This window comes from Oncorhynchus gorbuscha, linkage group LG17 (assembly GCF_021184085.1).
Source record: "Oncorhynchus gorbuscha isolate QuinsamMale2020 ecotype Even-year linkage group LG17, OgorEven_v1.0, whole genome shotgun sequence".
Lineage (NCBI taxonomy): Eukaryota > Metazoa > Chordata > Actinopteri > Salmoniformes > Salmonidae > Oncorhynchus > Oncorhynchus gorbuscha.
The window spans coordinates 30824845-30841700 of NC_060189.1; the positions used below are offsets into that span (position 1 = coordinate 30824845).

The window sequence follows — 16856 nt, forward strand, 5'->3', positions numbered from 1 at the left end:
TCAACAGGGAGTGAAGGTAAAGGCCTGCACACCCAAGCTGATTTTGCTTTAGATATGGAGTGTGCTGAAAAAACACCACTGCTCCTTGCTCAAGTTTTGCTTATTAAACACCACAAGTAGACAAACCTATCAGATTTGTGACACGAAGGGCCAATGTGTTGTATTTGTGAAAGTATACATGGCAAACTGAACCTCTTTCCAAAAGGTATTGTTTCAGATGACCTGCTAAGCTAATGATTTAGTATCCCCTGCTGCTCTTTAATTCCCAGTATCTGGGGGTTTTGTGTCCACCAGTGACCTGGTGGCTGGGCTGCAATCACCTTTGACCCCACAGTATCTGACCTGATTCACAGAGTGGAGTAGAGAAGGTCAGAGGGCGTGAGAGGAACGAGAGGATCTGTTCCTGTTCCTGTGGAGAGCAGCTTCCTCTTTAAGAAATCAACCGTACAGGAAGTCCAATGACAGCTGTTGCCAGGCAGCAAAGGAGCCGGCGGGCGGCCGGTGGGTGGGTGGGAGGAGCAGGGGGGGTTCAGTAAGTGAGCAACCGAGGGTGTCACCATGGTAATTTGGCATCAGAGTGTTGCGGTCTGAGACCTGGGAGTGGGCTACACGGGCGAGAAACTGTGAGGCGAGTCACACACTCACACCAAGCCACGCAGCCAAAGAGATGGAGCTAACTAACACTCGACTCAAATGCCACCACACGCTAGGCAAGCTTCCACTGACCCAGGTTTATTTGACAAAAGCAATGTAAAAAAAAAAAAAAAAAATTAAATGTTTTTGCAGTATGTGTAATGGAAGCGGCAGATACAGGGGAAACGTTCTAAAGATCTACAACATATTTATCCTTGCCGAATCATTTTGAAGGTACGCACGTGATGTCACCGCATAACTATACATCTCCACTCCACATTTAATTCTGTCTACTGCCTGCAAAAACATTTTTTAGTATAAGAATCATGTTTCTTTGCAGGACAAGGATTGTCCTGACTTTCAAGAATGCCTGAATTGCTTCTCCTTGCTTTTCTGGTTGCCTGGAAAGTTTCACCATCCAATTATTTCAGGTCTACAGGCGTGCAGGTTTCACCAAGACATCGACCGTGGCGACACATTGGCACATGAGAATTATTAGAACATGTCAATTATTGCAATCTATCCATGCTGGCTTTCGCGGGCTACCTGAGACGTGAAGCAGATAGGTGGGAGGGCAAACAGGCTGTTGCCAATTTATTAATGCGCAATTGACCTAAATAGCTAATGGAAGCACTTCAACCACTGCATTTCTATTTGGCACTAGTTTTGTCATTATTTTCTTTCCTACTGTTTTTATTTTTTTGTAGGTGTGATGTCATTACGTCCAGCTGTTCTCATCGACACAAGATTGAATGGAAATGCACCCTAGCAGGCAATTGTCACATCTATTTTCTGTGCAAATTTTTTAAAAGTTAAAAATAAATCACTGGACCAGTTACTGGAAACATATCTACTGTGTGACGTTAGCCTGCACCTCTTCATAACTGAACATGTTTCAGCCATCACTATGTGCTGTGCTCCATCCCAGAATTTAACTCAGACGGCGAGAACTGTGTGTGTGCAGACTAAGAAGGCCATAAAAATAAGTTGCGTTTTGTCCAGTTTAATTTCTTTGTCGAAACTCTGACATGAATTGATTTAGCTGGAAGTGACCTTGTGCTGTAGCCCAGCCAAGATCCTTGAGACGAGTCACTTTGACACGGGAGGTAGGGCACTTTGACACGGGAGGTAGGGCGCTTTGACACGGGAGGTAGAGCGCTTTGACACGGGAGGTAGAGCGCTTTGACACGGGAGGTAGGGCGCTTTGACACGGGAGGTAGGGCGCTTTGACACGGGAGGAGGGCGCTTTGACACGGGAGGTAGGGCGCTTTGACACGGGAGGTAGGGCGCTTTGACACGGGAGGTAGGGCGCTTTGACACGGGAGGTAGGGCGCTTTGACACGGGAGGTAGGGCGCTTTGACACGGGAGGTAGGGCGCTTTGACACGGGAGGTAGGGCGCTTTGACACGGGAGGTAGGGCGCTTTGACACGGGAGGTAGGGCGCTTTGACACGGGAGGTAGGGCGCTTTGACACGGGAGGTAGGGCGGGACACGGGAGGTAGGGCGCTTTGACACGGGAGGTAGGGCGCTTTGACACGGGAGGTAGGGCGCTTTGACACGGGAGGTAGGGCGCTTTGACACGGGAGGTAGGGCGCTTTGGAGGCTTGTTTGGCCTTTTATTGGATTTAGCCTAGTCACTCTCTGTATGAGCTTGACGGGACTTGTAACATGTCTGCCATGTAGAGCGTTTTAGGATGTCTGGTTTTCCCCTGATACTCTGAAACTCCGAGCATATGCAGACATCAATGGCCATCCAGGTCTCCTGGTATCTGGAACCTCTTAACCCCCAGTCCAGATATGTGTGTGTGTGTGTGTAATGCTCGGCTCTGTATCTTGTGTGTGCCTGTGTGTGGTGTAGGGCCCTCATCAGCCCACATCCTGCCCTCCCTCACCCTGACACCTCACACCCACTGCCAGTCTCTCTCACACACACACATGCACAGTCGACACTGTCAAAGGCTGACATACTGCAAAAATGCCCCCGACCCCCACACACACACACACACTCTCATAGCCATTCACACACTTCATTGACAAGATTCTGCTGCCCTTGACTTAGCCATTGCAGAACCTTGTTTAGATGCAACATTTGACAGATTTATGAAGAAGAAAAAACACATCTACTGCATGACCTCAGCTGAGGGAGATGGATGAGCCTTTCCTTATCTCAAATGGATGTAGAAGATAGGACTTGTGGGAGATGTAGTTTGTGTTTGCAGAGATTTTGATGCAGCCAAGTATTTCAGAGGAGGTGGGGTGATATAGTTCAAGAGAGATTAAAGAAGCAAACCCCAGTGGTGGGTGGTCAAACGGTGCATGTTTTAGTCCAAGTAAGGTAGTTTGGTTGAGGAGAAAGCTTCCTGAAGAGAAGCCCCCCGTAGAATCCGTGTAGAGCAGGGCTGAGCAGCGTTTACGAGGATTCATACTAGGAATGAGTCATCGTCTGTGACACTGAAGAACTCGTCATACACAATCCCACTCTCTCCCCCTCTGCTTCTCTCTCTAACACACATCTGAATGCTTTTTTGCTTGGGATGTTTCACAATGAAATACTGTGAACCGAGGATCCAGATATTTCAGAGGTCGTCATGCAGATGCCTGGACCTGTGACTCCTTATTAGTCGCTGATTCAACACACCTGTGCCTTATGGGGTTTCCAGCGTGTGGAGCAGCCAAGCCCCTTCCCCCGTGTGTGTGCCTGGGAGGGTGGGAGCGCTTGAAGCTCTGATGTTGGTCCTGCGCCAGGTTGCTCCCCGCCATCTCCCCCTCGACATCTCTGGGGTCAGATCAGAACCAGATTGGCCCCCACGCAAGCCTTTGAATGGTGGGGCTCAGCCCTGTGCTTTAAAAGGAAGCCCAAATCTGGTTCCCATTTCACTCCCCTAAAACACACACACACACACACACACACACACACACACACACACACACACACACACACACACACACACACACACACACACACACACACACACACACACACACACACACACACACAGCTGTCATCTGTCTTTTTAAGTTATGGGCTGCATTTCTCCAGCTGGAGCTGGTTTATGACATTCTCTCTGCAGACTCGTTGGCCGTGCTCTCGGTCTCTCTCACACACACACACACACACACACACACACACACACACATATACACACATACATACATACACACACACATACATACATACATATGTTCTCGTACACACACTTATTTTATCCTGTTCTGTTCTTTCACTTCTTTTCTTAGTCTGTCCTTCCTGCTTAGACGTCTAACACACTGAGTGTGTGTGACACAGTATTTTAGCATTCAGAGAAGCAGAGGAAACAAGACGCACACACTTTGTTGAGAGAGAGAGGCATCTCTTAGCAACCACAGGACAGTAATTACTGTAACAGCAGCTGGGCGCAAACCAGATTTCCGCTGTGCGTTAAAACACTGGCGTGGGCTACTTTACACAGTGCACTGACTAACCAGCAGCCTCCTCCACACGCAGGGAGAGAGAGGGAGGGAGAGATGGACAAGCCTGGATGGAGCCAGGGAGTGTGTGCTTATGTGTGTGAGAATATGTATCTTTGTGTGACTGCATGTAAGGTTGCGTACTAATATATATATATATATATTGTGTGTGTGTGAGAATTTGTGTGCCTGTGTCTGCATGCGTGTACTGGCATGTGCACAGATGGGACACCATGCTTGTGTGAGTGCTGAAATGTGCTGGCCATGAGGCCTCTCTCTGTCATGGCTGCCTATCCATCTCCTCTCCTCCATACCTTTCTGCTTCTCCTGCAGGGGTTGGGCTCATACTCCATTGTCACCTAACAGGTGTGTGTCTGAACATGTATGAATGTATTTGGTGTGTGGATGTTACATAGTTATTAAGTCTTTGTCAGTATTTTCAGTTGACTAGGAGCTGTCTGTGGATGATGCCGTTAATACCTTCTGAGACTATTTTTTTCAAAGGAAAAAAAAAGACTCCTTTGAGGACACATTTAGCCTTAAAGAGGAGGGAATGTTTTACATTTTAATTTAGCAGACGCACTTATCCACAGTGACTTACAGTAGTGAGTGCATATATTTTGGTACTGGTCCCCCTGTGGAGGTTGAACCCACAACCCTGGCAAGCGCTGTGCTCTACCTACTGAGCCACACGGGACTGTGAAACTGGCTACAGGGTTAAAAGTGGCTATGTGTCTATCAGGCCCATGTTTGTAGATCTCACAGCAATAAAAATGCCTGTGGGAACACATGGGCGGCTGATAGGAACTCTGAGTTCTCAACAGACGGGGCTTGAGTCATCTCAGGCAGAAGCACAGGGAGAAATGTGGGCTCTGGCTGCCATCTGGTGGACAAATGTTGGAATTCATATAGTTAGGCTATCAGTGGCATCTGTGGCTAATGTGAGTCACTGTTACGCTTCTTATTTAGAAGTATAATAAAGACGCTTTGTATAAGTTGGAATAAGATGTGTTGAATATAAACTCAGCAAAAAACAAAACGTCCTCTCACTGTCAACTGTGTTTATTTTCAGCAAGCTTAATGTGTAATTATTTGTATGAACATAAGATTCAACAACTGAGACATAAACTGAACATGTTCCACAGACATGTGACTAACAGAAATGGAATCATGTGTCCCTGAACAAAGGGGAGGTCGAAATCAAAAGTAACAGTCAGTATCTGGTGTGGCCACCAGCTGCATTAGGTACTGCAGTGCATCTCCTCCTTATGGGCTGCACCAGATTTGCCAGTTCTTGCTGTGAGATGTTACCCCACTCCTCCACCAAGGCATCTCTGGGGGGGAATGGCTCTAGCCCTCACCCTCTGAGCCAACAGGTCCCAGACGTGCTCAATGGGATTGAGATCTGGGCTCTTCTCTGGCCATGGCAGAACACTGACATTCCTGTTTCGGAGGAAATCACGCACAGAACGATCAGTATGGCTGGTGGCATTGTCATGCTGGAGGGCCATGTTAGGATAAGCCTGCAGGAAGGGTACCACATAGTGTTGAGATTGGCTGTAATGACAACAAGCTCAGTCCGATGATGCTGTGACACACCGCCCCAGACCATGACGGACCCTCCACCTCCAAATCGATCTCGCTCCAGAGTACAGGCCTAGGTGTAACGCTCATTCCTCCGATGATAAACGCGAATCCGACCATCACCTCTGGTGAGACAAAACTGCGACTCCTCATCGGTGAAGAGCACTTTTTGCCAGTCCTGTCTGGTCCAGCGATGGTGGGTTTGTGCCCATAGGCAACGTTGTTGCCGGTGATGTCTGCTGAGGACCTGCCTTACAACAGGCCTACAAGCCCTCAGTCCAGCCTCTCTCAGCCTATTGTGGACAGTCTGAGCACTGATGGAGGGATTGTGTGTTCCTGGTGTACCTCGGGCAGTTGTTGTTGCCATCCTGTACCTGTCCCACAAGTGTGATGTTCGGAAGTACCGATCCTGTGCAGGTGTTGTTACACGTGGTCTGCCACTACGAGGACAATCCGCTGTCCGTCCTGTCTCCCTGTGGCACTGTCTTAGGCGTCTCACAGTATGGACATAGCAATTTCTTGCCCTGGCCACATCTGCAGTCCTCATGCCTCCTTGCAGCATGCCTGAGGCACATTCCCTGCTCACGCAGATGCGCAGGGACCCTGGGCATTTTTCTTTTGTTTTTCAGAATCAGTAGAAAGGCCTCTTAGTGTCCCAAGTTTTCATAACTGTGACCTTAATTGCCTACCGCCTGTAAGCTGTTAGTGTGTTAACGACCGCTCCATAGGTGCATGTTGATGAATTGTTTATGGTTCATTGAACAAGCATGGGAAACAGTGTTCAAACCCTTTACAATGAAGATATGTGAAGTTATTTGGATTTTTACGAATTATCTTTGGAAGACTGGTTCCTGAAAAAGGGGACGTTTATTTTTTTGCTGAGTTTAGAAGTTGATAAATGTGGCCGATGTCTGACTGGTTGTGTGTGGTTGTGTTGCAGCCCCTGTGTGAGGAGCCGCCCTCCATCTGCACACCCATGAAGGAGCCCTTCTCCCCCCTGAGTGTCCACAGTGTGGTGTCCACTGAGCCCTGCCGAGGCTGCTATGTCCGTGCTCAGCCTTTTGACGAGTTCCCCTCCAGCAACCGGCGCTACCTGCCTCCTCAGGTCAGTATCAAACGTCTCTAGACTTACTCTATATTATTGTATATCATTCGCCCTTTATCACTGATGGAGATGAAACCTAGTTAAGTATACTATTTCTGAAGCATTTTTTATTACATGACATGGAAGAACAGTAAAGATCAGTCATGATGCATACTAAAATCAACTTTAATATATGCTGACAACATGCTCAAATATCTGTACGCCCTCCTGAACTGAATATACAAATACTATAGTAACTGTCTCCACTAGGTCTCCTTCAAGTCGACGCGCCACGTGAGCTTTCACATGGACGAGGAGGAGATCGTTAGGATCAACCCTCGCAAGGACGTTCTGATCCGCGGTTACGAGGACTACCGCCACCCCTTCATGTGGAAGCATGATGTGGAGCGAGAGGACCCCGACTTCCCCGCCTCCTTCCACAAACTGGACACCAAGAAGTGTGAGTACCTCTTCCCCGAGGGGCCGGGCATGGAGTCCCACTCGGGCCCTGGGAGTATGGGTATGGACACAGGGCGAGGGCTGGGTAAAGACTCCTCCATCAAGACCCAGCCCTCGCCGCTGCTCAAGTCCAAAAAAGGGCGGCGGCGGCGGGAGGATGGTGAGCGTTCGCGCTGTATCTACTGTCGGGAAATGTTCAATCATGAGGACAACCGGCGGGGGCAGTGCCAGGACGCTCCAGACCCCATCAAGCAGTGCATCTATAAAGTCAGCTGCCTGCTGTGTGCCGAGAGCATGCTGTACCACTGCATGTCCGACTCTGAGGGAGACTTCTCGGACCCGTGTTCGTGTGACACGGCCGACGAGCAGTTCTGCCTGCGCTGGCTGGCCCTGACGGCACTGTCCTTCATCGCTCCCTGTATGTGCTGCTACCTGCCGCTAAGAGCCTGCCACCACTGTGGGGAGGCCTGCCGATGCTGCGGGGGCAAGCACAAGGCCGCCGGGTGACCTGACTGAACTCTGACCCCCCCTCACCCGGGACGACCTACCCACAACACAGCTAGCTAACACAGGAAAGCGGAAGCTTGTTTTTCCATTCACCTCTCAAAGGGGGGTGACATGTTGTTATAGACCCCTGGCTCTGGATATCTTTTGGAGATGTTTGTGTCCTCCGACGCAGAGAGCAACGGAAGACCGACCTCGTGCTTTTACGGGGCTCTGAGTGTGAAGTTAAGTTCAGGAGCTGAACGCGAGGAGAAGGCATTGTGATTAACAGACATGGTGATATTACTAAACACACACTCACACTCGTACATAATACACACAGGCAGGCCACCATGTCAGACTCTCTCTAGAAGTAATGTGTAACTTTATGAAGGAATAACAAATGATGACAAAAAGAAAAGGAAACAATTGTGTGGAAAGAAAACATACTTAGTATTCCAGTATGCTGAAAGGGATATTTTCTTGCATTTTTGTGAAATTGCGTTTGGGTAACAGTGGCCTTTCCTTTGACTCGAGCATTGGCCGACAGTGTAATTATTAGACCGAGAAAGTGCACCAGACATGTTTTATCCTCCCCCCATAAAGGTAAACTTCACACAATTCTAATGGTACGTTAAACCATAAGACCATTCTTACAGAGTCGTTTAACAGTTCAGAGATGTGGCTGTGGTGGATGTGTACGTGTTTCCTTATTTTGTACTATTCATCGAATGTTGAACAAAAAAAAGAGCGTGAGGCCTTTATCTTTTGACGGGTACAGGACGACATAGCTTTTGACGTTCACCATAGATAATGTTAGAATTATTTCCTTGTTTCGGTAAGGCGATTTGGACCACTTATTTGCATTCCAACATAAAGGGATCGATTCCATGAGCAGAAGGGAAAACATGGTAATGTATTTTGACTCCCCCCCCCCCCCCCCCCCAAAAAAATAAAAATGTTTTTCTCAAGTCAAGAGTTAATGTTAACACTCCTTGAATCACCTTACACGAATGAGACCAATACTTCACAATTCCATGTACTTTACCAGATTTTCAATTTTGACTCAATCAAATGTTTGCTTCATGGTGAAACTGGTGTTTGTCTTCTTTTTTCTTGCTCATTTTATGTTTTGAATTTATAAAGCTGAAATTTGACTCAACCAGCAAGTTTTTACATGTAATTTTGGTGACTAAAATTAGGCTAGTTTTGGGAAAAACTAAATACTTTTGAATTAGTCGGCAACAAGAAATCACCAATTTTAAAACATTTTTTTTTTGTGAGGAAAAACCCACCTTGAAAGCACTGGTCTCCAAGCTTTGGTTACAGCACCATCTCCAAGTTTCAAAAGTACTGTATGTCTGTCCCCTTGTGATTGAAGCATTTGTAAGAATGAGTCTAATGTACTGCTGTCATTTTGCAGCTTGTTCACGGTAACTCCTAGAATACATCATGTAACATTTGCCCAGTCGTGAATTAATGGATGCATCGTTTTAAAGGTCACAGAAAGAAAGTACATTTGGCTATTGGTTATTAAAGCATATGAGTATGATTGGTGCATAAGCACAGGGATCGTAGAAACTGCTCTGTTTTGACTAGTTGTAACAAAACAGACTTTGTTGAATCCTGATTGGTAGATATGAAGGTCCTTGTTCAAATCTGTAATTCACACAGAAGAACAATAGCCACGATAACAACCAATGAATGACTAGACAGACCCCCAGTTGTATTAATTTGATACTGTGTCTCAAAAAGACAGTATGATATTGCTAATTCCACACAACAGCATCAACTGTTGATTTTAGACTGTCTGCCTGTGCACCTGAATAATGTTTGAGAACAAAGAGTCTTCTTTGATCATTTAGATCAAACTGATTAGAAAATCGCCCTTCCCAATTTGAAAACCTTGTCATTACCGCCCTGTACCTTGGCCAGTAGATATGAACCCCATCCCTCGGCCCGCCACTCCTCGAGAAAAGGAAGTGGCAACTCGGTCTTGTCTCCAGACTGGACAGGGGCAGTCAATTTCTTCCAAATCCCACCCTTATGCCCCATGCTGGGCACTCTTTACTTTCTATGCAAACTCTTGACCATGGGAAACATATAGACCTCTCTCCACACTGAGTCAGTGACAGGACACTTTAATAATGCTATATAGATGTTACCCAGGTACCAAAATCCAAATGCCTGTAAATATGTAACACTATATTTAAATACCTGATAATAATCCCGTTTGGTTTTTTGGAAATGAAGATAGAGCTGTATTTATCACTGCTGTCAGCATATACTGTAGCTTCAATTGACAGCATTATGTACATAGGTCACCTTTTAGTATTATTTCACATTGAAAAATAGAGGGCGTTGAGGATTTAAATGACTATTGCGTGTTGAATAGAGTTTCTTTCTAGTTTTGTACCGAGGAAGGAAGGCTAGTGTGCTAACAATGTCAAAGTAGTGGCAGTCCACTTATTTTTAAAAAGTTTATATATAAAGCTGCTAGATACAATCACTAATTTTATTGTGTTGGGAGGGAGAGAAAGATCTGCTCTGAAAGACTGTTAAAACAATATCTAGTTCTCTGACAGCATATAACCATGACCACGAGTGTGTGTTCTTGTGTGTTAGGCGTGTGCGTGTGTTCACCCATTTTGGTTTGTTTGTCCATTGCCTTTCTGTTCTCATCCCATATTGTCATTCGGATTGCCCTGCATATTGCAAGCTGAACCAAGGTTTGATGAACCTGATTTTAAAAACTTGCTGGCTGAGAAGCAAAATGTAGGATGTACATTTTTTTTTTTTACAAGTATAGCTGAGAGATACTGAAATAGCCTGTTTCATTCTGCATTAACCAGCACAGTGCAACTCGCTATCATGTACTGTATTATATATGCAACGTCTGTCTGCTTTAATATATATCTTTCTTTACCTGTCAGTTAACTTTGCCAATGTAAGACTTCAGTTTCTAACCACTGCTGCTAGTCTTATTATTCTTTCCTTCAATCTTAAAGTTTGGATATCTTTGGAATGCATACAAAATGTACATTCTCCACTTTGTCTCGGTTCAAATGAAATGCCTGTATGAACGTGTTTCTTCAGTGTGTTGCTTAGAAAGGTTACTTTTCACAGCAGTTTGAGTGGTCACTTTTACATTCTCCGATGCTTTGGTGCACTGATATATGTAGATTTTTTTTCCCCTTACAGCGCTTGATGATGTAATATTTTATGTGATTAGCTCTAAATAGTGGGAAACATTTGTGGGGTTTTTTGAAAATCGCAGTAACAATGGTACTCTAGTTGTTCTGTAAACACTGCCTGTTTATTTTCTTTCTCGTGCATCTTTTCTTTCGTTTTCTTATAGTGCCATTGGCTTCACACCCTGACAACCACCGGGGGGGGGTGCCTCACGTCCATCATAGTTTCCATCTAAAACTTAACAGCTCTTGTCCTGGTTATATTGGTTTATATATGTCTAGCTATTTCTATCATGGTTTGAAAATTCCAAGTATATGATGTAAAATGTATAGTTCAATAACTCATGTCATAGTTGTATTTTCTTCATACAGATGTAGCTTGTTACTTTTCATAAATATATCATGTAAATATGCATACATATGTTTGTAACTGTTTTTGTTACATCATACACTTGTAATTTGACATATCAAATAACATTATCATAATAAAATGGTGAGTTTTAATCTTGTTGTTGTCTTGTGGGATTCTTTTCAAGACTTCTATCATTATCTTGCCACCACTTCTATGGTGGAGATGCCACCTTGCATATCTACATCCAAATTCTACATAACGTTGCAGGAGTATTTCTCACGTATTATCTCTAGCTAGTGGTATCTAGTGCGAATGTTATTTTTCATTGAGAAAATATCAAGACGCTCATCAGCAGGATGAGTTTATGACAGCACCTTCCATTTGAGCTTCTCCGGGACCAAGTGAAATTCATCCCAGAATGTTTTCCCCATGTGAATGTCACATATACTATAATAGTATTCTGTTGAATCACTTGACATATAATTATGGTTAGACTACATAGAAGATTAATAACATTATCCATAGGTCACGGCTGTACACAAATTACATGTTTCATTCACATACTTGAATGGTAAGAATAACATTTCAGAATGTCATGTAACTCTTTTCAAATAGTGTTTTTTGATGATTTTAATATGCTTTTCAGTCCACGGAAGATAAAACCCGGGAGGCTCCTGAGGGGAAGACAGCTCATAATAATGGCCTGAAAAGTGCAAATGGAATGGCGTCAAACGCATGGAAACCCATGTGTTTGATGGATTTGATACCATTCCGCTCCAGCCGTTACCACTAGCCCGTCCTCCCAGTTAAGGTGCCACCAACCTCCTGTGCCGGGAGGTTATTAGCGGGAACCATACTTAGACATCACATCATTATAGATTTTCCATTATGGCGTCTGTGAGGACATGAGCAACGCCATTGAGGCAGTCTCCATTTTAAAGTAGACAATTTTCTAAAATGTTCTACTACTAAATTTCCTCTAACTATGACAACATACTCGTCAACAACCTATTTTTACTGACTATGACGATAATGGGAAGAGAAGCCCTGGAAAATAATAACCATTACAATTTACTTTCCATTTTAGTCTATGAAAATGTGAGGCGAGAATTTCACGAGACTAATGGACATTTAATTTGACAAGAAGCTTCTTTATGTCTGTTTTTTTCCAATCATAAGAATGAATGTGCAGAATATTGCATGCAATCCTCTCATTGGAAGAATTGACATCGTTCAGTTGCAAGGTCTGATTGAACTATAGTGAATGATATAGGCCTCTACTGGCCAAAAGGTGGTTTTAGCATGGGCAGAGCCAATGAGGGCTTCCACCATCCTTCCACCTTTTTAAAGTAGTCAACTGCGTGGGGAGTCCTATGGGTTGTAGCCTCAAGGGCATTGCCCATGCTGTCACTGACGCTATAATGGCACAGACAAAAAGATGAGTCCTCTATCTATCTCTATGGATTGATCTGCCTGGCTCTCCCAGGCAGTCACTTCAGTCACTCGACAATCTGAACTGATGCTAAACCAGGCCGCTTCACTTGTAAGCCTAAATAACCTCAACTAGAAATAATAATAATACTCTATTACTTTCATGTATAGGCTATTTTTGCTTTGATCACATCAGAAGCTCTATTTTCCCATATGCGCTGTGTTGCTGCTCTCGCACTGCTGTCCGCATATGCGAGTTGCAGTTGCTTTTTTCCTATGTGAAAAGCTTATGCTATTTGTTGCACATTGTGAGTAAAGTAATACTTCTGGCATTTTTTGGGAAGATCAAATTCTCCCCTTTTCAAAGAAACCACTTATTTACCCCCATTGATGGTTATGATCGAGAGACAATCAGAGCTGTAAATTGTTCAACCTGTGGCCAAGGCTTTATAACGTGTATGGTTCATTATGGCTGGCATTGGTTACAATCTGCCACAATATCAATGTTGCCAGCTGATGTATACGAGAGGACAGTAGGCCTAGTTGGACAAAGCTATCTGAATGTGCACATGATGGAAGTTACAGGTAGCCTAAATATTATTATTATTATTATTTTAAATGCACTGACTATTATGTCACTAAAATATCTGGGATTAAAACTAGACAAAAACTGTCCAGAGTATTAGTGGACTGATAATGAACTAACCAAGGATGAAATTACTTAAATGTGACTAAGACTAAATTATATTTTAAAACTAGGATGAAAACTAAATCTAAAATAATGGCCAAAATTAAAAATGGTAGTGTTGTTTGAACAGGTATAAAGCCAAGGTTGGGGATTTTACCGCCACCTGCAGTTCTGGAATGTTTGCTCACCAGTATAATTAATTTGCAAATCCTTCTTGATAACCCGGATGGAATCATGTGATTCTTCCTTAGGGAGAGAAATGTACACCATTGTAACCCGGAGAGGGTCATGCTTTCTCAATTTCAGGCATGGGGAGAGTAGTATTTTTAAATTTATTCCAGGGGAGGGTCATGTAATTCGTAATCGATTAAATGTCATGTTCATCAGGGTTTAAGAATGAGTTGCTTATTATAGTATTTCATCTTTTCCCGATGATACCCCTCGTCCCTGATTCTCTGCTGGGCTCAAAGTATAATGTGCCTAGTGTGGTCTCCATCAAATGATCCTGTAGGCTATAGACCTGGGCTATATGAAGAGCATTCTCAGAGAAGCACAGGACAAAGTTATATTTCTAAGAAAATGTACTTCCAGAGTTTTTGCGCTGGTGGGATGGTGTATTTAAACCAGGCAAAACTGCATTACACACGGCAATGGATATGAGTTCCCAATCATGAGCCCCGGCCTGCCCTGCTCTTGCTGATGTAAATATACCCTTTTGTACTGCCTAACCAATGACTGTGCTGTATACGGTGGCACTTCATGAGGCAAGTCGATTTGTTCAAAAATGCTATATCTGTGTGCGTGGACTGGGCCTACTGATGTCTTGTTCAGTTTAAGAAGGAGAGCATGAAGATGGTATTTTAATACAGATACCCATTAGTTCTTCCTGGGGTCCTAAGCTTCCTACTGCTATAATTAATTTTAAGAAAAACAATATGTTTCGTTGCCCATAATGAATTATTGACCTCACAATAAGCCATACTCGAGTAATCTACATAATTTGCATTACTATGACACAGCAACCATGGAGATGGACAGCGCATGGGTGCTGAAAGTAGGCTAATTCCAGAAGGCCAAATTAATTTAAACAGACGTCATTTTAATTTGACTTTAGGCTACTAACAACAAGAGTGATTTGTGTTGGAGCCTATTTCTTCGTATTCAAGAAATAAGTGATAGGCCTATCTGTTTGACAGACAGAACTATAGTCTACTGTCAGCTTTTATTTCAGCCTTTAATTTCCTTGCACTTAACCTGTGGAATGATCTACTTTAAAATTTGAGGAATTGGTGCCTCTAGGACATTTTAGATGGTTGTTAGGGAAACTTTTTACTGAGTAATGTGTCTGTTTTTTATGATTGTGCTTTGCTTTTCGAGTATTGTCGTGTATAATAATGTGTATTTTATTGTGTAGTTTAATGTGTTTATTGTATTTCAATGTATCCAATGTGTGGGTCTAATCCTGGACACTGATTCGTAAAAAACGCATTCCAGTCGATGTCTATTCCACAATGTACCACCGGCGAACACTATGACATTGAAATGCCTATTGACTCTGTTCCATCTCACAGCGCAATCCACTGTCTCTTCAACCCAGCCAGACAATTTATAAACTTGATTTCCACTGTAAAAAGCATCTAGACTTCTCCCATTTATTTTAGACTAGGAATGAGTTGTCAATAGTGGAGATTTGTATAAACCTTGCTGTCTGTCTCTGACATCTGCAAAATTGTTTCAGTATTGAAATTCGATCTCCAGCTGATCCATAGTAATGAATGTGTAGGGGTTGGAAGTCTGGATGAGACAGACAGCCAGGCATTTTTTCTCAGCCAGTCAAAATCATGAATCAACATGATTTTTCTGAATATTTACAAAGAAATGTCAATAGCTAACAGATCAAACGAAACGAAGTGCAGCTAGTTTGGAGTCTTTCCAGCTCCATTGTGACGTGATTGTGTTAGCTGTGTTGTTGGCTAGCTCCTCTGGACAACAGTGTTCTGACAAGGGAGCACATTTTCTATGCCAAGTGAATTTGTGCATCATTAGCTCAATGTTATGGATGTAACCAAATAAATGTCACTAGAAAACAGCTTAAACAAATACAAACGCAAATACTTTGTTGTTATTATGGCTGCACTGTTTGACGTGACTGTAAATTAGCCGTAGTTGGCTAGCTAGTGAGCAAGGAATAAGCACAGTGCCAGATGGGTCGCGTCAATAGATACAGAACAAAAATACTTAACGACTGGATCGAGTCTCTGGCAACCGAATAATAGAACGACCGACTTGGGAAGCAAACCTAGATTTGTGCCAGGACTATATATTGTGGAAGAATGAAATACGAATACATTAATCAAAATAACGTTTTTAATGAAAATATGTAAAACAGTATTTGAATAAGTTGATAACCTATTGTATAAAAGTGATAATTGCCTCAAAGCCGGTGTTTTGAGGATATATTGGCACGGTTTGCCGACCCTCGACTTCATCTTGGGCCTAACAACACTCGTGCTAATATATCCTCCCAAACTAAAATGTATTGTGGTGCTATACAGGGCTCATCTGGAGAAAAAAAAGACAGCAATAACCCACGGTCAAAATAAAGGTTAAATAAAAAGATAAAAATAAACGAGTACCATTGTGTGATGTGATAATCTGCTATTTGTTATAATAATAACAACAATAATAATAATAAGTGATGAGTTGGACTAATTAAACATTTTTTTGAGTGACGTGAGCGCCCTTCGAATTGTGGTGCTGAAAGGACAGCAGCGGTCACGTGTCGTTCTGGGTTCCACTGCGTAAGGTGGTCGGTGGAGTTTTATGAACATCATGGCAAAAACGAGTGGATTTGGAGCCTAGATCTCGTTGGTGTGATGGTTAAGGTCAATGCAGTAGGATCAGATAGTCTGTATGTACAATAGAGGTTGTACGTTTCTGTAAACTAAGCACTCGGAGAGTAGGGGAAATGTAAGTGCGTCGCACAAGACTGTTTTGAGGACAGCCGTTTTCGCCACCCTTTGGTAGAGTTTTCTGTCTGTGGATATTCTTGTTATGTCGGATTCGGCCCACTCAAAGTAGTCACGCGCCTCTGCACACACGCCAACAGTTAGTTCATCATTCATGCCACCGCCATAGAGAAAGAATAAAGGGAAGAAACCACCATTTAGGCTACCTACCTCTAGGCTGCTATAGACTACATATTCATTTAGAATGTAATTGTATCGTTTCCATGGAATGTTACTGGTAATTAGCCCTAAATATAATGTATTTAGAATTTATCTGAATTCATTTTACAGAAATAATTTGACCATTCACCAAGGTCTCGGCTTTTCTCATATTGAAAAAAAGTGCGGGAGCGTCGTAACAGGCTATCAAACAACATACTAAGTCTAAATAAGTCAGGACCAAGCCAGGTAACCTAAGAAGGAAATTATTATTATTATTTCAAGGATATAGTCTGCCATTTAAGAAACCAATTGTGAAGCATTTGTGACACAGTAC

At 43.4% G+C, this 16856-nt stretch overlaps 1 protein-coding gene across 1 annotated transcript in view; it reads left to right on the plus strand.

Annotated features, from left to right (window-relative positions):
- Positions 1 to 11389, plus strand: part of LOC124001475 (sprouty-related, EVH1 domain-containing protein 1-like) — a 76811-nt gene extending 65422 nt beyond the window's left edge. The window contains exons 5-6 of the mRNA XM_046308268.1: positions 6605 to 6769; positions 7019 to 11389. Of these exons, the coding sequence (XP_046164224.1) occupies positions 6605 to 6769; positions 7019 to 7714 (861 nt within the window). The 3' untranslated portion in view covers positions 7715 to 11389. The remainder of the gene's footprint in view (positions 1 to 6604; positions 6770 to 7018) is intronic.
- Positions 11390 to 16856: the final 5467 nt, after the last annotated feature.